General features: G+C 33.7%; 3 protein-coding genes across 7 annotated transcripts; 2 read left to right on the forward strand and 1 right to left on the reverse strand.

The window, feature by feature from the left end:
• Nucleotides 1–8,754: 8,754 nt before the first annotated feature.
• Nucleotides 8,755–14,461, forward strand: Dpcoac (dephosphocoenzyme A carrier). 5 transcript variants are annotated; one of them, XM_076446113.1, is made up of 6 exons: nt 8,755–9,057; nt 10,171–10,394; nt 10,874–11,202; nt 11,272–11,537; nt 11,791–11,962; nt 12,842–14,461. In XM_076446113.1, exons 2-6 carry the CDS (start codon nt 10,248–10,250, stop codon nt 12,987–12,989), a joined length of 1,062 nt encoding a protein of 353 aa, XP_076302228.1. In that variant the 5' UTR covers nt 8,755–9,057; nt 10,171–10,247; the 3' UTR covers nt 12,990–14,461. The 5 variants fall into 5 exon arrangements, with proteins under 5 accessions (XP_076302228.1, XP_076302231.1, XP_076302232.1 ...); XM_076446115.1 differs by lacking the exon at nt 8,755–9,057 and adding an exon at nt 9,117–9,422; XM_076446114.1 differs by lacking the exon at nt 8,755–9,057 and adding an exon at nt 9,450–9,640.
• On the reverse strand, nt 12,469–18,065 carry Bub3 (mitotic checkpoint protein Bub3). The gene is made up of 5 exons (XM_076446118.1): nt 17,675–18,065; nt 17,394–17,589; nt 16,955–17,024; nt 15,870–16,180; nt 12,469–15,791 (listed from the first exon to the last, which is right to left on the reverse strand). The coding sequence occupies exons 2-5, from the start codon at nt 17,586–17,588 to the stop codon at nt 15,387–15,389; spliced, it is 981 nt and encodes a 326-aa protein (XP_076302233.1). The 5' UTR covers nt 17,589; nt 17,675–18,065; the 3' UTR covers nt 12,469–15,386.
• Nop56 (Nop56 ribonucleoprotein) lies at nt 17,860–22,166 on the forward strand. The gene is made up of 3 exons (XM_076446112.1): nt 17,860–18,211; nt 20,118–20,689; nt 20,792–22,166. Exons 1-3 carry the CDS (start codon nt 18,209–18,211, stop codon nt 21,723–21,725), a joined length of 1,509 nt encoding a protein of 502 aa, XP_076302227.1. The 5' UTR covers nt 17,860–18,208; the 3' UTR covers nt 21,726–22,166.
• The last annotated feature ends 879 nt before the right edge of the window (nt 22,167–23,045 follow it).

The raw sequence follows: 23,045 nt of genomic DNA on the forward strand, positions 1-23,045 counted from the left end.
AATTGCAATTGGTCGGAATTGTAGAGAAAATTCTAAAAGATCCATTTTACAACTTTTTTATGTGGGCTTATATTGAAAATTTAAAAATGCGTTTTGTAGATCTGTTTCAATTAAACATATCCTGAAAATTTCGTCAAAATCGGTCGACGTTGCAATGAGCTTGTAGCGTTTAAAGATGGTAAAAATTGCAGATTTTCACGATTTTCGGCCTATAACAGCAGTAATTCTAAGAATTCTTACATCTTTCGATGACTGTCATTTTTCCCCGCATCAACCGATTTCGATGAAACTTTCACAATGCATAACCCACACAGATCTACAAAACATATTTTTCAAAACTTCAATATAGGCCCGCATAAAAAAGTTGTAAAATGCAACATTTAGTATTTCCTCTACAATCCCGGTCAAATGCAATTTTTGAAAAAATTTCTTTTCGCATCCTGTAGTGAACTAATTGCTCTAGCGTTCCAAAAAAGTTCAAATCGCATAGTCCAATATTTAAAAAGTTACGGTGTTTTTAAGAGTGTCCGAATATTAGTGGGAGCACCGACGAGATACTGTTAAAGACTGCCAGCCTTACGGGAGTTGGCGGGACTCGAATTTTTCGGTGTTCTCTTACGCCCTCTAGGATATATTCTGACTGGAGTGAGAAACAGGAGGCCAACGACGGCATTTCGTCGGTGCAGAAGACACTGTATTGGTATCGTGTTAGCAACGCGCCCGCGCGCTACACTCACCAGCGTACCTTTACTATATCCGTGTGCGCTGCTTGTGCGAGCCACAATCTATTTTTAGAACTTGCCATGTTGCCATGCTTTACGGCTTACGGAAACGAAACTGAAATTCGACTGTCGAGCCGTCGAGCGTATGAATCGCAATCTGGAGCTAGCCTTCGGGTCCCCGTGCAGCGAGGATTTTTTTTTTATTTTTATTTTTCATTACTTTTTTAATTACATTTTTTAACCTTCCAAAAAATTAAAAATGTTAAAACTATGTTCAAAATATGTATTCATTTTAAATAGAAACGTTTTGTTACTGTCATAATTGCATTAATAAAAATTGGTATATGATCGAGAACAGGTTGATGGTATTTATTTGGACTGATTGGAGAATACGAAAATGCAGGAAGTATTTTTTAGTTTATGAAACAATTTGTAGATTTATTAGTTGTCAAACAAATAATAAAATAAATTGTATAATATATATAAATTGATTTTATACTAGCATACACAAGTTTATTTGATCTTCTGTCTTCCTATAATAAAAAAACACAGTCATAACTATAATTATAATAGAATTTCATAAAATATTGAGGTTATTGCAAACTCATCTTTTTCGCGATGATGCTCTAATTTTATTGCTTCTCTCGAATGTCCATTTCCTTCCGAGACAGTGCGTTTCTAAGTGTAAATAAAAAATGTTGATATAAAATGTATCATAATTAAACTACAATTATTCTAATAACGTAGAATGTAGTACATATTAAGTTTTAATTACCAGGATTTTCTTCTTCGACGTTAAGCACCCTTTACTGCTTCTCGTAATTTACGTATATGGACATTAGGGTGGACCTTATTTTTCGACCATGAAATTTTTTTGTCCCGTAAACCAGAATTGTAACAAATGTTGAGAAAATGATCTGGAAAAATTTTGGGGCCGATTGGATCATGGGAAAATGAGGCGCAGCAAATTTGAAAATTTTGAATTTTTTAAATCTTGACATAAATAGACGTTATGATATATCGTTGAATTTGTCTTTTTTCTCTTTAAGAATCCATATATAGCATAAACAGTTGTTGATAGAAAAACATCCGTGACCTTGAAAACTTGAAATAATGACTTTGAAAAAATTTTTTTTCTCTGATACTATATCCACCTCCTTATATACTACAACTTTTGTTTGAAGAGATTTTTCATACATACATAACTGACAGAGATATTAAGGGGCGTAATTTGCATTATTCGGAAGCATACAACTGCGCATATGTATAGCTATTTTCATAGCTACATGCTGCCGAATAATGAAAATTACGCCTCGTAATCGAAAAAATAGGACTTTTGAGGCAGATAGCGCCCTAGATCGATGTTTTATCTAGCGTTTTTGACTAGTGAAAAACCCCGTGTTTGTATTATCGAGAAATGAGTAAATGAATATCTTGCAATCCTGGAAGTCTCTCTACTACCTGAACTAAATTCATTAATACGCTCCAATCTACAAAAGAAAAACAGTTAAAATATCGGAAAAAGAAGTTATTATGAATAATAAGTAGACTGACTGAAACATAGACTGAAGGTGGTCAATGATACCGCTGAACGGGGCGTTAAACTAATGGAGGATCATATTAAAATTTTATATAGAAACAAAGTGGAGAAATAATATATACTATACAAACTGTGATGGAATATCGACAGCAGTATCCTGACGCCACAAAACAGATTTGTCAAAGGATTTTTAAATATTTTTTAATATAGAGAGAGAAACACCTGATCAATCCCTACACGCGATTAATTGCATTTTTAAGAGGCATTGAAGACAGCTTATTAACTGAGAGTTATTAAAGTTTTCATTTTCCTCAGAGTCAGTAAGTTCTTTATTTTTCTCGGAGTCATTAAGTTTTCCATTTTTCTTGGAGTTATTCAATTTTTCATTTTCCTCAGTGTCGTCAAGTTTTTTCATATAGTCCAGTCGGCAGGTCGAAAAAAGGCGTCTACCTGGAAAGTATTCCGAACTTAATGAAATTTTGACACGTCATTTAGGGGTACTCTGGGGTGTCGAATCTCAGTTTTCGACCTCGAGGACTCTGTGCTAACTTGGGGAGGGGGAAAAAACCACTACTTTTATTACCTTGTTTTGGTTTTTCGCCTATCGGGCTCGAGTCGGATACGCGATACATCAGACACATCGGGAAGCTTATGACTAGACTGCGGATTTTATGCATGTATGACAAAAATGTACACGTTCAATTTAAAGCAGTGGACATGTTAAAAATATTTAAGGACATCAACGTATTAGTTTCAGCTTAATAGGATAATTAAAAGAAGAATACAATTTATATTTGGCTCATGTGCCGTGCAATCAATGCAAACATTTTTTATTTTGCATAAAGATCCGCAGTGTACTCATGACTCACCTTTGTCGGGCGGCTTCTAAAACAATAGAACAAGATCGCGCGAACGAGTTATCGCGATACCCGAGAATCAACTGTGCGTTCTTATGAAATAGATAATAATAATAATGGTACGTATTTCTTTCATAACTTGTCCATAATGTGATTTTTATATAAGTACATTAGGTATATTCGGCAGACATGTGCATGATCGTTATTTGTATTAAAATTTGAAATAATGCACGTTTCACGTGAAAAAATTATAAGAAAATATTTACAACGTGGTATGTAATAAGTTATGATAACTTTTCAGTGGGTGATGTTTTTATTAACTGTTAAGTAACCTACTTAACTATCATTAATCTTACACAAATTCTTAAAAGATAATATATAGTATACAATATAAAATAAAATAGAAATTAACTTAAAATAAAATCATATAAAATAAAAAACTAGAGGGTTATTGTTGCTCGCTCGCTTCGCTCGCTCGCGAGTAGGGTTGTTTTTGCTCGCTCGCGGATAGGACTGCTCTTGCGAAAGGGTTAGTGGTACGCATGGCTAGTAGTACCTATAGCTATTAATGTTTTTTTTTTATTTGGTGTGTGACTCTCCACGAGCCACACAAAGAACTTCCCGATTCGTTAGTTGCAGTATATTATTATCATTATTAAGTGTACGTTTTAAGAAGATTATACGTTTTCAGGGAAATTCAATAGTTTTCTACTTATCAAAATGTTTGCTATATGGCGTCACATTAAACCAACATCGTATGCTCGTTGCTCGCTTGGTTCCTTGTTATAGCATACTAATGTTGCAAAATAAATTGTCTTAATTAGTTTTTCGCAAACGATACAACTCCTCATTATCCGGGTTTGCAGTAGTGATCTTGGTTTTCTTCGATACTGTTAATTTAAATTGTCCCAAAATATATAAACTGCGCTCAATTTTGAAACTCTGCTCAGTGCTACATACAATATTTGTAAAGTTCGCCTTTCTGATTTTTTAAAATCCAAACATACTTTCTCGTATGTTTGTCCCTGACTTTTATGAATCGTAATCGCTTCAGCAGGAACCACTGGAAATTGACTACGTGTGATTTGATATTTTTCCTAACTCGACATATTTACTTGATTCGATATTTTTATTATTGGTGTAAAATTTTGATCAATATTTGTGCATTTTTCATATAATCACGATAACGAGTTCTTACTTTCACTCCTACTCTGGCCAATTGAAAATCTAACCACAATATAGACGGAATTTTAGTATTTTCTTGAAAAGTAATAAATTTTAATATTCCGCATGTGTGCTCCATTAATCAATCCGTTTTCAACATCAATGTTATTAATAATTATCATATAGTTTATATTAATTTTCAATTTAATCTCAATTAATAATTCGTTTTGAACTGATTGTTTTTTTAAAGATTGTAATATAAATTTTTTTTTGTACTTTCATCGATATTCTTTGAAAATGTATTCTCGCGAGTAGAGATGATTAACTCACTCTTGCATTGGGATAATTTTCGATTATTGTAAGCGGAAACATCATCGTAAGGTACAAAAAAAAATTAAAAAAAAATTTTTTTTTTTAAATTTTAAAGAAATCGAAAAAAATTTTTTTGTGTAATTACGTTTGTTTCTTCGGTGGAAACTTTCCGTTCTCTCGTATAAATTGCATTGTTGAATGAACTTCTTTCGAAAAAACTAAAAAAACTAAAAAACTACTTGACCAAAATGGACCAAAATCTAATCAGCTCTAAGTTACAGCGGGGCATATCGATTGCATCATTCATCATCCTGATCGCGTTGTTACTTTTTCTGAAAACGTTAACGAAAAATTTGATTACATAGAAACGGCCATACGCGCGCGCACGCACACACACACACACACACACATACGAACATTTTGCTGAAAATAGTCTAAAATGACTGCAATGACCATGAAACGTGAAGATCTGCTAAAAAATCGATTTTCGATTTTCGGGGTCATTACAATAACTTCCCTATAAAATCGGGAAGTTAATTATATAGAGCCTATAGATAATACAGAATAAAATATAAACACGAAATATAATACGTATAATGTTTATATTTATATTTCGTTTTTAATTATTGCCATACTTTACCATATTGTAATCTTCTAGGTGTATTGTATAACTTCCGTAAAGACATTTTAATGATATTATCGATACATATCTAAGTTCATTCGGAGAAAATTCGTTAAAAAGCTAGAAATATTGTCTTTTAAGTTTTTCACATGAAACGTGCATTATTCAAGCTTTAATACAAATAAAGAGCAGGCACGCGTTTGGCGAATATACCTAATGTAGTTATAAAAAAACCAAGTATATTAAAAATCACGTTATAAGTAAAGAAAGAAAACCATTATTACCATTATCTATGTCATAAGAACGCAGAGTATTTGAATCTCGGATAACGCAATACCTCGTCCGCCCGAACTTGTTCGATTCTTTTCGTACCCGCCCGACGAATTCGAAGTCGAATCGAAGGGCCGCCGCCGGACTTTCTGCGACCCGACCCGACTCGAACCCGAACATCGAGCGACCCGCACATCCCTAAATTATTTATAATTATAAATATATTATATTAAATGACCTATATTATAATAACCTATATTAGGTAATTATTATCACACTTTAAATAAGTAAATATGGCTCAAATTATGCCGTATTTAGGCTCATTTTAATTAGAAGAATCTCACAAATACGTTGGTAATTCCGTAAAAAAGATTGAAAAATAAAAAACTTTCCTATGTGCATTGATGTAATCGGTACGCAGCCTTTTGAACTGTGTCGGCTGCCTCGTACCTCAGTCCCTCTTTGTCGTTTACGAACTGTCGTAAAAAAAGTTCAGGTACCTATGTTGATAGTCTAAAAATATGATCAATGCTATTTTTCAATTTCTCTAAAAAACCTGCATTTGTCGAATTTTTGCGTGTTTTTCACTTTGTGTAATTAACATTTTGAACCAAAAAATCGGGAAAAAATCTCAAATATCAATTTCAATTAAATGCAATTATATGATTAAATTAATGGAAGTAAATGGGGAAAATGGACCGAAAATTGAATGGCACAACGGCTGTTTAAATAATTCGAAGGACTATCTCGTCCGGCTAGGCCCTTCATTCCAAATTGTAATATTCTAATATTCCAATATCATTTTAAATATATTCAAGTACTATTTAAAACTATTAATGAGTTTTAACAAGAAAATATTTTAAATAGAAAACTAAATTTTGACATATAAGATAAGATTATAGCAAGCTTGCTATAAATGTCGAAAACTCGAGTCTGGCCAGAGACATTCAATTTTCAGGAAACACTATTCTATGATGACGAACGGAGAAAAGGGAAGTGAAGCTCGGGGGCTTCGGTCGCCGTGGAGTGGAGTGAAACATTGTAACATGATACGGGTCGGGTCGGGTATATCGGTGTGAGACTACTAATCAAACAACAAAGCTTAATTATTTATCATTATTTTTTTATAGGATTTTCCTTAACATATTTGGTGAATTTTGTTTCTTTTTATGAAAATGATACCAAAATTATATAATTCCGATGATATTTGCTTATGCAATGAGCGACGCAAGTTTCGGACACAAAGAAGGACAGCGTCGGGAAAAAAGAGACGCGGAGAGTCCTTATTCTTTTAAGATTTCGACTTCGACTTCGTCTGCTAGCTCTTCGTCTCGTCGCACAATGTACTCATAAATGAATCATGTTTCAGGAAGTGGTTCAGTTCAGAATGAAATAAAATAATGTTACACGCACTTTTTAAATAGCGTCATATATGGTGCAAGAAATATTCGTATAGAGTCAAATAGAATTATTTTTTTAGATATCTTCGTACGAAATACTGCCTCTAAATAACATTGTATGGATAGGAGCCGTCGAAAATTAGTTTAATTAGTTAATACTTTTATCTTGTTACTACCTCTACTTTAATAATTGCAGTCAATAATGCTGTCGAGCATTACAAGTATGGGATAAATAAGTAAAAAAATTAATTTTCTGTTTCCTACTAAGGATCTTAATAAGAACGATTGAATTTTGTCATTACACAACATAACAAAATATTTTTTAAGAATCATTATTTTATATATAAAATGCAATAATGTTCAAATTACTTTTAAATTCCAATACATTTGTAGAATATTACGTAGTAATTACTTCCATTTTTCCTACATCTATAAACTATCGATTATATTGTAAACAATTATTACAATGGTGATAATAACGGAAATAAGAATACAATAAGAGAATTATACATATACATATAGTATTATAAGGCAATTACAGAATGGGTAGTGTCAGCATTCTACTATATCATTCTTCTTCCACTTGACGAATATCTCGACGATTGTGGAACTTTTACCGCTGTGGTATATCAGATCACTGTAACTTTCACGTTATCCCCGCGCCCACTCGCGCCCACTTACCGGTCCCGCTGAATAACACAGGGGCTGGCAGTCTTTAATAGTATCTCGTCGGTGGTGGGAGTCACTGTATTTTATATAAAGTAGGTTATTGTCCGGACTGAGTGTGGAGACGGGTTCTTGTCCGGACTGAGTGTGGAGACGGGAGCTGATCCAGGCTAAGCACTAGTGTAGGGGGCAGCACTATAATGGGCACGGCCAAAACCCCGGCGTAAGCACTCTCATATACTCTCTGGCACCGACGAGATACTGTTAAAGACTGCCAGCCTTATGGGAGTTGGCGGGACTCGAATTTTTCGGTATTTCTTACGCCCTCTAGGATATATTTTAGCTCCATCCAGAGAAACAGAAGGCCAACGACGGCATTTTGTCGGTAAAGAAGACCACTGAGGAGATTCTCGTCGCGATGCATCGGTGTGAATGCGAATTATTACGAAACCATATCGATTATTATTAAATGTTACATTCTCCGCCATATTTCAGACGATGTTTTGGCACTATTTTAACACTATTTAGAACTTTTAGCGATGTGGTATATCAGATCACTGTACCTTTCACATTATCCCTGCGCCCACTCGCGCCCACTTACTGGTCCCGCGGAATAACACAAGGGCTGGCAGTCTTTAATAGTATCTCGTCGGTGCTCTCTGGTAGTGACATGTAGTGAGCATGGAGCCATGGAGCACTCTCATATACTCTCTGATATGATATGCGGCAATAACCTAAAACCTGCGAAATGTCAGTCGTTGTTGCGTCTCCATCGCACACGCGCAACGTGTCACATATTACTCTGGTCATCAGAGAGGGGGTACCTTGTATTCCCCTCGAGTGACGGTTCGGTCACTTTCTGGCGACACTGCTTATCAGTGCTGCCCTCTAGAAACTATAACCGAATACGGATGAAGGTCAGACTGTCAGACGCAGTGATGCCGAAATCGTGGTACTGTGGTACTAAGCCGTGGTACGAGACCCCCCCACTATGACCTACCGTTGCCCCTACTGGCCTTCTCCAACTCGCTCGCGCGCTACACTCACCAACGTACCTCTCATATCCTAGGAGAGGTACGTTGGTGAGTGTAGCGCGCGAGCGAGTTGGAGAAGGCCAGTAGGGGCAACGGTAGGTCATAGTGGGGGGGTCTCGTACCACGGCTTAGTACCACAGTACCACGATTTCGGCATCACTGGTCAGACGTAGATATTTGTTTCGTTTGCAATTGAAGGACTAGATGCACATGCGAAATCAACATGACGGTATATGTTATGTGCGCGCTGAGCAAATATGCCATTGTAATATAGATACCGTTCAGTGTCAGTTACGCGAAAAGATCCGCAAGGAATAGTGCGAGCATGTTGACTAATCGAGCTCCAGTGACGCCTAGATAATAATGTAAAATGTTCTAATTGCTTGTGAATGCTTTTATTTGCATTCATTATCTCTTCGACAAAAAGAGACACTTATCGTGTCGATTATTTTTACATACAAGTAATAAAGGTAACTATTATTTTTAATTATTTCATTATTTGATTTCGAATCAAGTGATTTGGACCTTGTTCTACTCTCAACGTTTCGTTACCATGAAGCAACATAGATAATTACAGTAAACACGTTTAAATGGAATTGAAACATGCGTAAAAGTATAGATCGAGATCTTAAATAATCATTGAAACGTTGCATCATTGTTTATTACTGTAAATTTGATTATTGTTCTTGAACCTTGTAACATCACAATATTGTATGTGTACTTGAGTCGATGAAATTCTCGTCGTGTCGATTTAATCATTGGAAAATAAACATTGTGTTGAAACTAGCTTGATAACATTTAGATTGTACTAAAATACATCGTCAATACATATTACGTAAGTCTCCTAATGTTTTTAGCACACGAATGCGTAAATAATATTCGTTGAACAGTATTACAAATATTGATTGATATAAGTCGATATATGAGTGAATTGTTTTTACGGCCATAAAATTTCATTTAATCGAGAAGTGTGATGCTAGAAAAACAACGATGAAGCTAAAATATTCATAAACCCATTGGAAATTTCTTATAACTCGTTTTTAATAGATAAAGGTTAAAATTCGTATGTAACTAATAATTTCTAAAATTCTAAAATACTTTTAACTAATAAACATATTTTCGAGTATGTATTAAAGAAAGTAGATTTTAAGCACATCTAAAAAATAAGAGCAACATGTTGCAGTATTCAATACACATATGAGTGTGTGTGTGTACCATTGTATTTTATATTCTTATAAGATACTGTGAACTTACATGTGTGTACTTATTTGAAAATAATTTAGTGCTTTATTTCATTATCTGAGGCTATTTTAGATAATTATGACGTCGTGTATGTACATATGATAAGATAATCAACCTATGATAGTTGCATGATATGTGATGGAACATCAAAGAAAGAATATATGTAACACAACTCAAATATAAATGGTTCATTTAAATAAACTAATAATTAATATGTGTAGTGTAAAAAGTAGATATGTTTACTCATATGTTTCACGAATAAAATAACTGCTATAAATTGTAAAATTTTGTAAATGTAAAAGTTCAAAGTTATATAAAATGTATTTTGTTTTTCTTTACAGGCTAAGCTATCAAAGTAGTATACAATAAAACAAATTATGTTAGACTATTGGAGCTTCAAAACCATGTATTGAAAAAGATGACCGGGCACACAACACCCCATTCAATTGAAAGTAGTCAAGCAGTTATCGAAAGAATACAAATGTCTGTATTATCAGACACAAAGCCAGCATCTGTGCTACAAACTGCATCACCTTTTTCAATGGAAACAAATACAGAAGCAGCGGTAAGGCATTGTGATACATACAGTATTATGTTCTGCTCTACACCCCCTTTGGGGGGTATACTCGTTTTCAGGATTGCAAGGGTGCGGGATGTGCTTTCTCATTTCTCGATAATGCAAAGATGGATCCAAGATCAAAGATCCATCTCAACGTAATCGGTGAACATACATAGAAAAAAAAGCGAAAGAAAAGGCACATACAGATCGAATTGAGTAACCTCCTCCTTTTTCGAAAGTCCTATTTTTATAGGACTTTCATTAAGGGCAATCGCGCTTCTCCCTTTTCGAAAGTCCAATTTTTATAGGACTTTTAAGGGCAATCGCGGCCTACATTGATCTTTTATCTAGCGCTTCTGATTACCGAAAAACCCCATCTTTGAGAACTTTTTTAATTTGAGAACTTTCATTGTATGTCTAATGTTCTCTAACAAGAAATGTAGTATTAAAATATGCGATATGCAACATTTAATTATGTCTTCCAGAAGAAACAAGGCAAGCATATTGGAAGGGATGGTATTTCAAATGCACAGCGGGTATGGACAAGTTTGGTGGCTGGTGCTATTGCAGGTGCATTAGCGAAAACCACAATTGCACCTCTGGATCGCACAAAAATTAATTTCCAGATTTCACAACAACCATACTCTGCAAAGGCAGCAGTTGAATTCTTAATAAAAACTCTTAGAACAGATGGTTTGCTTAGCTTATGGCGTGGTAATAGCGCAACTATGGTTAGAATAATTCCATATTCGGCTGTTCAATTCACAGCTCATGAACAATGGAAAAGAATTTTAGGAGTAAATGGGTCTGAAAGGTGAGGAAATGAAAAATTAAAACATATTATGATTGTATATCGTTACCTTAAACATTTGAACACGTACAGGGAAAAACCAGGACTGAATTTCCTTGCCGGTGCCTTAGCTGGAATAACATCCCAGAGTGCGACGTATCCTCTGGATTTAATGAGAGCAAGAATGGCTGTAACACAAAAGGCCGAATATAAAACCCTACGTCAAGTCTTTGTACGTATTTATATGGAAGAAGGATTGTTGGCGTATTATCGTGGATTCACAGCGACACTGCTAGGTGTTATTCCTTACGCTGGCTGCAGCTTCTTCACCTACGATCTCCTAAGGAATAAGCTGACTGGTGAGTCGGTTCTTTCACAAACTTGTTTGACGTCGTGGCGGTGCTTTTACGCAGAGAAAAAATCGTGATTTATACGAACGAGAGTGGCTCGTGTATGATCGTAAAGCAGGGTACCCTTGGGGAACATCGGGGCTGTTTCCCCGATATTGGGACAGTACTTACTTTAATAGCGACGCTTGTCGAGACAAACCCGATGGCGGCGTTTTTCAAGTGCGTGCTTCATGTTCGATGATGGCTACGTGTCGATGAACAGTGTACACGGCTATTCCTGGGTTTTCGACATCACTGATTTGCGGCGGCATTGCCGGAATGGTCGCTCAAACTAGCAGCTATCCTTTGGACATCATTCGAAGAAGAATGCAGACATCGGCAATCAAGGGCCAGCATTATCACACAATTGGTTCGACTGTATCCAAAATTTACAGGTGAGTTTGAAATATGCATCTTTTTCGGAAGACAAATTTTATCAGATGATTGCATAAGTTCGTGCCCGATTTTCATAGATGTCACAAACTGTACTGCACAGCGAAGTGTAAAAGAAAATTATGTAGTCATTCTTTTCTAGTTGGAGAAAACAATGGCTTTAAAATTGAACCATTGAATTTTATTTTCAAATCAGGCACGAACTTATGCAATCTTCTAATAATCTAATATAACAACTCTTTGATGTAGTTTTGCCAAAATTATGTATGATATACATATTAAGTTAATATGTATAATATTATTAACACGTTGACTGTCGTGGTGGTCATAGCAGACCGGTGCAACCAAATTTGATAAAAATTCACAAACAACGTTTAATAATAAGTGTAAAATAATAAGTGTAAATATACAGTGTGACACTCAAATATACAGTGTTTTATCGATATTTGTTCAGTTCGAGGGCCTCGGTCGCCGAGTGTAGTGGGGATAGTTCTGGACATTTGGGACATTTATCGAGAAAACATTTTACATATAAATATATGATGTGATTCTAACATGGGCAATTTCACTTCAGTGTTAAAGGCAAAAGCAACAAACCACGCTCGGCAGACACGTTAATGTTTATAACAATCATATCAAAATTTAATGGCACACATGGGAAGAATAATGCACATATTCTGTATACATATACTACAGTAATTATGAAGCGTTAACAACTATAATATTCACTTATACAGAAAAAATTTTGTTAATATTTAAAATTCATATGTTGAACAAAATCGTGAAGATACAAAAATAAACATGTGTTTTTTCTATGTCAGAGTTGCATTCTAGGAAAGGAAAGAAAATATCTTTTACTCACCATTTTTGTATTTTTTCAGAGAAGAAGGTCTAATGGCTTTCTACAAGGGATTGAGTATGAATTGGGTGAAAGGCCCAATTGCAGTAGGAATTAGTTTTGCAACACATGACACCGTTCGTGATGCATTAAGAAAATTTATTGCTAATCCAACTGACTCATTAAACTAATATTCCAGAGTCATGTAATACTCTATACAGTTACAGAAAATGAAACAAAAAAACAACTAATGTTCAATTAAAATAGATCATGTAATTATAGATAAAAAGTACTTTCATTACACAAAAAGTCTTTTGAAATATAAATATGCATAAAATCTGATATATGCAAGAACTGTCATACATAAAGGCGTACAATAATAATTTTACAAGATTGTACTATTTTCAAAGTACACATCTGAAAGGGCAGGTGGTTACTAGTACAAATTGTTACTGTACATATTGTTATTTGAAATGTTATAAAAACTGTTGAACAGCAAACATGCATGCAAAGTAGATATGTATTTATGTCAAGGAAAATGTATTGTGCAAATATGCTTTTTAATCTGTACATTTGTGTTTGAAATATAATTTGAACTATTGGGTTGTTCGGTAAGCAATCTTGTTTTTTTCAAGGGTGAATGGAAGATTTTAGAAAATTGAAAAACTGATTTAAACAAACTATCGTGAAAAACAAAATTACTTTCTGAACAACCTATATATTAGTACATCGACCATTGCGTGTGTGCCAAAGTAACAAAATTGCTTTTACAATTAACCAATTTCCAAAATAACTTTTAAAAAAATAAACGAGAACTTTCAGTTTTTTTCTATTAGTGGCACATACTGTTCTTTATGGATATTGTTTTTTTTTTGCTTAAACAACTATGAAATGTAGTGATATAACAAACACATTGTTTGTACCTATTTTTCAGTAGAAATGTTAAATTCTGTATAATGTAACAGCATTCTTTGAAAAAAGTAACTCTGATAATATCCTCGTAAATATAATGTGCAATATTAAGGAGTAGCACAATTATTTATAAAAGAGTAAACGGTTTCTACAACAATTTTTCACAGTAATTAATTATTTTTGTATCATCATTTTTACTAACTTTATATTTTCATGGCATTTCATATTATTTTAATCTTGTACATAAACCAAATATTACTTTCAAATTTTATTATATATCAAAGAAGTTAATGTTTCATAAATTCCACACGGTCAGTTAACAAAAATATCAATTGGTAAAATATATTTCTGAATTGTACACTTTTTAGTAAAACTTTCTTATGTAAACTTCTAATAATTAAATGTACTTAAATTACTTAACATGTTTGTAAGAAATATGTTATATTGTTACATTATAACATGAATTTTTACTAAAATATATTTTAATTAAAATAAAAATTTCTGTATTCGCTTAAACTTACCTGTTATATATCATGTAATTAATATTTCAAGACTAACGACTTTGAATGTTTTACAACGTTTGATATCATAAAACAATTGATTCCATAATCTTTTATCTTAATTCTACATGTAACTATGTACTCAATTATTTTATTACTGTACAACACCAAATTTGTTCAGCTGTTACTGTGGCGTGATTTTTACAGAGTTTGTCATTTTAAAACCAAATCCAAAAGTAAAATCACGCAACGTTTTCAAAAAACATGGATTTTTGTAAAAAACTGAACCTACTAAAGCCAATTTTTTAACTAGAATATTTAATAAATTTCAATTGAATCTGTAATCCTACTCTCAATTACCTCAATTTCGAGTTCCTTGTTTTAGTAAATAATACTATAAAATTATCTGAAAATAATGTAACGATTATAAAACACGAATTTGCTATAATATGTCATAGTACGTATAGGGTAAACTACAAAAGGTATTATAAATAATAGGACATGCTAAAATTGTAAATAGTGTTTCATTGGTAAATTATATAAATAAAAGATGTTTCGTACAAAAAAGATATTTTATTAAAATTTGACTAGTCTAATAATTCCAAACAGCTTTTTAGTTCTATTGTATTGTGATCGATAGTTAATTGTTTAAGTTATAAAAATGTAAAATACAACACTTAGTATACAAAGTGACCCGTGAAATATTCAACGAACTTTGGTTGTATATTCAACTATTTACCGTGAACAACAAGTATCATTATCATTAGATGCCAAAAAGTTCTTAGTATGTGTCATCGTGTTAAAATTACAATCATATCATATATACTTGTATATACTTGTATATAATATAACTTGTACTGTATATTATGTACTTGTATATTTCAAATAAATTCTAAATTATAATAAAGCAAATACAATGAAGTTATTGTTTCATTTCACCCAAAATATTATTCTTGATATAAACGATTAATTAAATGTATATGATAGTTTTTGTACAAAAATGACAACAAAAAGTTTGTTGAACAGCTTGTCGGGCTTCTTGTATACATTGTAAGTGGAGAAATTTTTATGAAAAGTCTGTAACGTTCAATTTTTACTGCTTTAATAAAGCAGATCGTAATTGAAACATTTCCGATCTATTACATTCATAAAAACTTATTTTACAAGAGTACGATATTATTTCGGTTTGGTTTCCTGGTCGTTTACATATCTTATATAAATCTCAGTTTCATCTTTTCCACCTGGTGGAATTTCAGTCTCGTTCAGATATGACACACCAATAGCAAGTACAGAACCATCGTGGCTGAAGCTAAGCGCGGCAACGCCAGCATTATATCTATGAAATTGGCATAAACGCTTTTTATTGAAACCGTCCCAAATATTAACATATCCATCGGAACCACCAGTTGCAAACGTATTATATGTTGAATGAAAACTAATAGCATTCACGGGGTATATATGTTCTACATTATTTTCCTTTATCCTGTGACACTTGAAAGCATACTTCTTTTTTTGTGCTTCCGGTGTAGTATCAAGATATTCAACTGCAACACGACCTTCTATACTGCTAAGAACATATCCCTGAAAATAATTCGAACATTGTAACACTGCTCTTTTTAAATAATAATATTATGTTACATTTACGAAACTTATACCCACTTGTTCATTGGGAAAACCTTTAATGCAACGTGTCTGGTACTTCAAACTACTTTCACGTCTTTGAAACATACCCGCCATGTTTCTTAAATCCCAAATGCAAACTTTTCTTTTTGCAGTGCCTACTACAAATTTATCTCCGCACACGGACAATGCTAGGACAACCTCTGGTTGTAAATAACTACCTACGCAAGTGGGTGTTCTAGGATCCCAAAGTTTTACTGCTGCATCCCATCCACCAGTTAATATTGCATTTACTGCAGCACAGTACTCAATTTTCCTAATTGGTTTATCATGTGTTCCCATTACTGATTCTGTAAAGATATATGTATATATAGGTACCAGTAATACTTTCCAAATACAGTTGAACCTCGATAACTCGAAAATTTTGTACATTCCCTTCCGCTGCACTTTAAAAACCTCTATAAATTGAAATATACCTTCCTTTAACTCGAATTATTTTCCATAAGTGTGGAAGCTAAACAAGTCAACACAGCAGTAAATGTTTTACAAAGTTTCGTAGAAAGATGCGATGACATTGAAGAAAATTCTCTGCTTTGGTTACCATTCAAAAAATACCATTGATCACAACAATCTGTTCTAATCTAGTAGATTATATTTACTATATGTATGTAATAAATAGACTGCAGATTTTTATGCATAGTAAATATTTTCTGCCTGATTTGTGATAAACTGGAGTGATATAGAAAGTTATTTTCTTTTTTAACATATTTAACAGGCTTAAAATAATATAATAGAGTTTTTAAATTCTCCGAATGTCTTTGCCGTTTTAAATTACGCTTACTCTTTTTTTGTCATAAATGCATAAAATCTGCTGTCTAGTAATAAATAACTAATCTCCAAAAATTGAACTTTTCTTACTTCCAAACTATTACAATCAGTATATTATTAACTCTTGTACAAACCCCCTGTAAGTCGAATTTTCATAGGGTAAACCTCTCTTACTTGAAGACTTTGATAAGTCGATACCTCTATAATTCAAAGATTTTATTTCTTCCCTTGAGATTCGAGTTATCGAGGCTCGACTGTACGAATGTAAACGAATAATTCTAAACAATTATTCATACCTGTATTGCTGTTAATATCGTACATTTTTAATGTATTTCCCAAACCTCCGCTATACGCGTGAACAGCATCCTGTGTGAAAACAACTACCGATTACAGTATTGCAAGTAAACGAAAACTGAAATTGTATTACAGAAATAATTAATATAGTTTAACAATACCATCAAGCATGAAATCAAAACTATAATACAAGTATGTATAGCACTACGTATGTGTAAAAAATACATATAAATTTGGTTTCGATTCCTTAATTGTTATTTTTCTTACCACAGAAAACTTTAACTTACATTACTCTGTCAGTGTTTATACTTTTATTTTTCTTTTGCTCTTTTTCTGTTTCGAATAAACATAAGTGCAATAACTCATTTATTTCTACAATTAACGAACTGTTATATGGAAAGCTATCGATTGAATTGAAAAGACTGATGAATTCATGATTACCTGAAATGCAACGTCTAGAACCGGCAAATCGTGATTATATTTTAATCGCATAGTATTAGCATGAATATCATACAACCGCACTGTACTGTCCCATGAAGAAACAAGAAGGAACTGTGTTGAATTCGGTCCGAATTCAACCGCCGAAATTGCATCGGTCGGAGGAGATTTTATTTTGAATTCTGTCCGAGACTCCATTCTTTAAAGAAAGAAAGAAACTATAATGAAATCTATGAAAATAATACACATAAACATAACCTATACACAGTAAAACAACCGCATACTTTGCAAGAGGACGTTGTTACTCTTTAACGATGGTTTACATATATTTATAAATAGAATAGATTTATCCGAAGTAGCGATAAACTTTAATACTAATATATTCAGTAAAAATTGATTTAAATCGAACGTAAGTATTGCAAAACAAGCGGAGCTGTTCACTCCTTGTTATACGTATAACGTAACGAAGCACGTCTAAAATTTAAATAAGTATTACATATTGCTATCATACATATTATAAATTACGAATAAATGAAATTTTAAGCAATCAGCGTTGTTACAAAAAATATGTGGCTTTCATGCAACTATACGTTTGACTCTCAGTAAACAACTTTAAAATCACACAAATTGTTCAGAAAAATATCGGTGTTCGGGCATTCAAATTTCAGGAAGCATTAGAGACTCCATCTTTTTTTCCGCTTATGCTGCGCTGCGTCCTTGTATCCGGAACACATGGTCGCTTTCTAACCGCAGCAGCACGTCTTCGCAGTTATGTGCCAATTGTTTGAAAATTGAATGGAATATAAAATAAAGGAAGTATGGTAAGGCAGCACAACAATTAGATTGATATTAACATTTCGTTTAACCTTCCTTCGATATATTGAATATATGTAGATCTTTTAACGTATAGTATGTTCGGCTTCGATGTAATGTTACACAGCGTAACAATTCATTTAACAAATACAATAACACTATTTTCTCTAGATCATTATTTACAACTTCATATACTATTTTTCAATACACCACCCGATAAATGTTTACATAGTACATATATAGATAAATATAAAAAATGTTTACCAACCTGTTCATAAAAACATGTGTAAAGACGCTTGAGATACTCGATGAATGATGTTTTTATTCCCAGGCGCTAATATTCATTATGAAATATGACAATTAATCAATTTGTACTTTATACATATGAATATGCGAAACTGTGATATCTTGTAGTTCCACACACTCACACACAGATGTTTTTTTTATCAGTAAAATAATAATAAATGCTATTTTATCAAATAATGACGTAAAATTCAGTACACGTACAATTATATAATTTATTTATTTTGGCTTCGCAGCCCAGAAATTGACTTGGTTTTACATGCTACTTTTTCACTCGCTCATTTCCATACCACACACATACACATGCTTGACTACGGTTTAGCTCAGGCCTGGACAACGCTGGCTCGCAGAACAGATGTGGCTGCTTCTCCTCTTCGCCTACTCGGCGAGTCAGTCCCTACCACATCCACTCTGACTCTTCCTTCAGCACGAGCCCCACTATGCTGCACCGGCAGGTTACTTACTTTCAATTCATTCTTTCGGCTCTGCAAATTCTCTACCTGTACCTGAAGCGTCCCTACCATAAAAATTAAAGGATTTTGCAAATGTTGTTGGTGTCAGTTCAAGCTAGGATCATATGTATATGTACATGTATACGTAATAGTGGTGAGTAACCTGCCGGTGAAGCATCGTGGAACTCGTGCTGAAGGAAGAGTCGGAGTAGACATGGTGAGGACTAAGTTGCCGAACAGACGAAGAGAAGAAGCAGCCAAATCTGTTCCGCGAGCCAGCATTGCCCAGGCCTGCTTTAACTATTGCATGCAATACTCTTATTTCTACTCTATTTTCATTTTTATTTCATTTATCCATATTTACACAACCTCCCGTGTTTACCTTTGGTCTATTGCTCATTTCTGACCTCTCTGCGCTTAGCTTTTATCATTCTCAGCCAATTTTCCACTTTCCTGATCTACCCTCTACTATTTTCTCCTCTCTTAGTTCGCTGCTCTCTACTTTATAGCAGTCTTCTAATACATGCCTTATTGTACCTATCTGTGTCATACACAACAAACATTTCTTTTTTTCTTCTTCTAGCCAGTACCGGTTTCCTTTTTTCAAGTTTCCGCATCTAGCTCTTGCTATTAGTCCTTGGCTGCCCCCTTTCCCTTCTGTTTCTAAGTACTCTACTCTACCTGCCGTTTTTTTACAGCTGGTCCCATGAACTCTGTCTACTTAAATATCTTGGGTATTTCAAACAATACGAGAAAATGTTACTTACAGAAGTTTTAGGGTTTAAGAAACTACATAATATGGTATAAATGGTGTTCTTGCAAGTGGAGGCATACAGAAGATGTAGAGGTCACCTTTGTTTTTTTAAATGTAATGTCCAATTAATAAATAACCAAGATATAAAAGTGGACAGAGTTCGTGGGACAGGACACACTATATATTTGTACCTCTAGTTATATCACGCACTCTCGACTTTGTTATACTGCACCTGGGATTGCTGTTCTCTATTTCTCTCGGTCAGAGTTTGAATTATATCTGCTTGCCGCCTCCTTAAATTCTCTATTCCTAGGTGGCTGTATCTCAGTCTCCCCAAATATTCCTCGTGTACAATTAACTTCCATATTCACATTAGTCTACAATTGTTATTTTTCAATCTTTCAGTCGAAGCTATTTGTCCTGTTCGAGCATGCTGCTGGCTACGCCATCTTCTCCGTCAAAGAATTTGAGGAGGTAGGCATGCTACTTCCTCAGGTTGAGGCGTCTGTCACAGAATTGTCACGTTTTAACTCGGTTGTGAAACTTATCGGTTTCTCACCCTTCAAAACTGCTTTGGCAGCTTTGGAAAACATAAATAGCGTTTCCGAAGGAGTCGTTCCTCAAGAATTACTGCTATTTTTGGATTCATGTATACCAAAATCAGGAAAAAAGGATAAGATTGTCCTTGGTGTTTTGGATCCGAAACTTGGAGCTAGCATTGCCGAAGCTTTAAATATAAAGTGCGATCATACTGGTGCCATTCCAGAAATCATTAGAGGAATTAGATTTCACTTTCACAACTTAGTAAAAGGTTTCACTGTTAAAAGTTCTGGCATCGCGCAACTTGGTCTTGGTCATAGCTATTCTAGAGCTAAAGTCAAGTTCAATGTTCATCGTGTGGATAATATGATAATACAAAGCATAGCTTTGTTAGATCAGTTGGATAAAGATATAAATACATTCAGTATGCGTATAAGGTAAGGACCTTCGATGCGTAATCGATAAAATTTTTCTACATATGTATATAGTAGCAGAATTTGAAACTGATTATTGATGTTTATTGTAATGTTCTATTACAGGGAATGGTATAGCTATCATTTTCCAGAACTTGTAAAAATAGTTCCCGAAAATTATATGTATGCCAAAGTTACACAGTTAATAAAGAACAGAAAAGAACTGACGGAAGAAAAATTGGACGCATTGGAAGAAATTGTTATGGATAGCGCTAAAGCTCAAGCAATCATTGATGCTTCAAAATCGTCCATGGGAATGGATATTAGCCCTGTTGATCTTCTTAATATTGAAATGTTTGCGGGACGCGTAATTGCTTTGGCCGATTACAGAAAACAATTATCGGAATATTTAAGATCTAAGATGGCTGGGGTAGCGCCAAACTTGGCTACGTTGATAGGCGACCAAGTAGGAGCTAGACTAATAGCGCATGCTGGATCTCTTACAAATTTGGCAAAATATCCAGCTTCCACTGTACAAATATTGGGTGCTGAGAAAGCTTTGTTCAGGGCATTGAAAACTAGAGGTAACACTCCAAAATATGGATTGCTATTTCATTCAACCTTCATTGGCCGTGCAGGTACAAAGAATAAAGGTAGAATTTCAAGGTATCTTGCAAATAAATGCTCCATAGCATCAAGAATTGATTGTTTTACGGATACACCAACTAATGTGTTTGGTGAAAAATTGAGACAGCAAGTAGAAGACAGATTGAAATTCTACGAGACTGGTGAAATACCTAAGAAGAATATAGATGTAATGAAAGAAGCATTAGAAGAAGCTGCACAAGTATTAGCAAGCATGGAAACAGAAACGCCCGTAAAGAAAAAGAAGAAAGACAAAAAAAGAAAAAGCGACGTTCTAGAAAATGGAACTCAAAATGGAACAAAGAATGGTGGTGAAAATGGATTAATTGAAAATGGTACACAAGACGAAACCGATGAACCGGTAAAGAAAAAGAAGAAGAAGAAAAAGTCAAAAAGTTTGGGTGAAGCTGAATAAAATAACTATATTCCGGAGACTTAATGCAATTGTATCGATAGAGCATTTTAAGTACTCCATAAATGGTGAAACTTACATACGAATTGAAATATTGAATATATTATTTTCTAAATAATTTCTATAATAACTATAATCTTATAGAACTATTATTTAGTTTTCTAAAAATTAAGGATACCACTTGTAAAAGAAAGCAGCTGACAACTGAATTACATAATTTATAGACGTATTTTTCATAACTACATATACAATTGACTCTTGAAATTTATTTCGAAAACCGGTATTATTTTATAAAAGAACTGTAAAATATCATTTTTGTAACGTAAAAAGTTATGGTGTGCATGTATGTACATTAAGAATTATTTCCTTTTTGTATTTTGTTTCATTTCCTCAGAATTTCAACATGTACAAAATTAGAAATAAATGTATATATTTGTACTTGAATTTGTAATTGTGTTTGTAATTGAGTGTTTGTTCATTTATTATACAATATATTATTATTCGAATAAAACCTAGCAAAATGTTTGATTCTCAAAATTTTACACTGCTAAAATTATCTTAAATTACTTGCTTTATTAAATAAATATATTTCTTATGAAATTTAATATCCAAGTACTTTAATCTTTTGTTTAATGATTATTTTACTATGTCTCTATAATTTGCATTTACTAATTAAACATAATACAAATATAGATCTTTAGTGTAGCAAAAATACAATATTTATTTCACAATTAATATAATAATATGTTTCATTAAAAAAGTAAATTTGTAATACCAATTATAAGTAATCAGAGATTATGTGTATAAAAGAATATATAAAGAAACTTACATTCGTAAATTTCAATATACAGGGTGTCCCAGAACAAGTGTCGTTCCTTGAAATGGGAGGTTCCTGAGACCATTCTAAGAGACATTTTCCTTTGCGCCAATGTCAACTGCGGCTTTGTTTAGGAGTTATTAACGAAAAACACGGACCAATCAGAGCGCGCCCTGGGCCGCCGCGCCGTCACGATGCGATGTCACGGCGTACTGCGACACTCGCTTGCCGGCGCGCCGGGCCAGGGCGCGCTCTGATTGGTCCGTGTTTTTTGTTAATAACTCCTAAACAAAGCCGCAGTTGACATTGGTGCAAAGGAAAATGTCTCTTAGAATGGTCTCAGGAACCTCCCATTTCAAGGAACGACACTTGTTCTGGGACACCCTGTATGCAATATATATTTATCCCTATTCGAGCATATTGTAAAATATTTGCTATTGAAAGGAATTGCGTTTGAGTTTTGAAGGAAAAGACTATAGTAAAGGATAATTAATTGAGCACTGCCA

This window comes from Lasioglossum baleicum, unplaced genomic scaffold (genome assembly GCF_051020765.1).
Source record: "Lasioglossum baleicum unplaced genomic scaffold, iyLasBale1 scaffold1072, whole genome shotgun sequence".
NCBI classification, from domain to species: domain Eukaryota; kingdom Metazoa; phylum Arthropoda; class Insecta; order Hymenoptera; family Halictidae; genus Lasioglossum; species Lasioglossum baleicum.

Excerpts from the sequence above, each read along its gene's own strand:
- Nop56 (XM_076446112.1), top strand. Across the intron at positions 20,690-20,791 it reads ACATTCAGTATGCGTATAAG|GGAATGGTATAGCTATCATT; the intron begins GTAAGGACCTTC and ends GTTCTATTACAG.
- Dpcoac (XM_076446113.1), top strand. The coding sequence starts at position 10,248 with ATGACCGGGCACACAACACCCCATTCAATTGAAAGTAGTCAAGCAGTT. Across the intron at positions 10,395-10,873 it reads AAACAAATACAGAAGCAGCG|AAGAAACAAGGCAAGCATAT; the intron begins GTAAGGCATTGT and ends TATGTCTTCCAG. Across the intron at positions 11,538-11,790 it reads CCTAAGGAATAAGCTGACTG|TGTACACGGCTATTCCTGGG; the intron begins GTGAGTCGGTTC and ends GTCGATGAACAG.
- Bub3 (XM_076446118.1), bottom strand. The coding sequence starts at position 17,588 with ATGGAGTCTCGGACAGAATTCAAAATAAAATCTCCTCCGACCGATGCA. Across the intron at positions 17,025-17,393 it reads TTCTAGACGTTGCATTTCAG|GATGCTGTTCACGCGTATAG; the intron begins GTAATCATGAAT and ends GTTTTCACACAG. Across the intron at positions 16,181-16,954 it reads CGATATTAACAGCAATACAG|AATCAGTAATGGGAACACAT; the intron begins GTATGAATAATT and ends ATATCTTTACAG.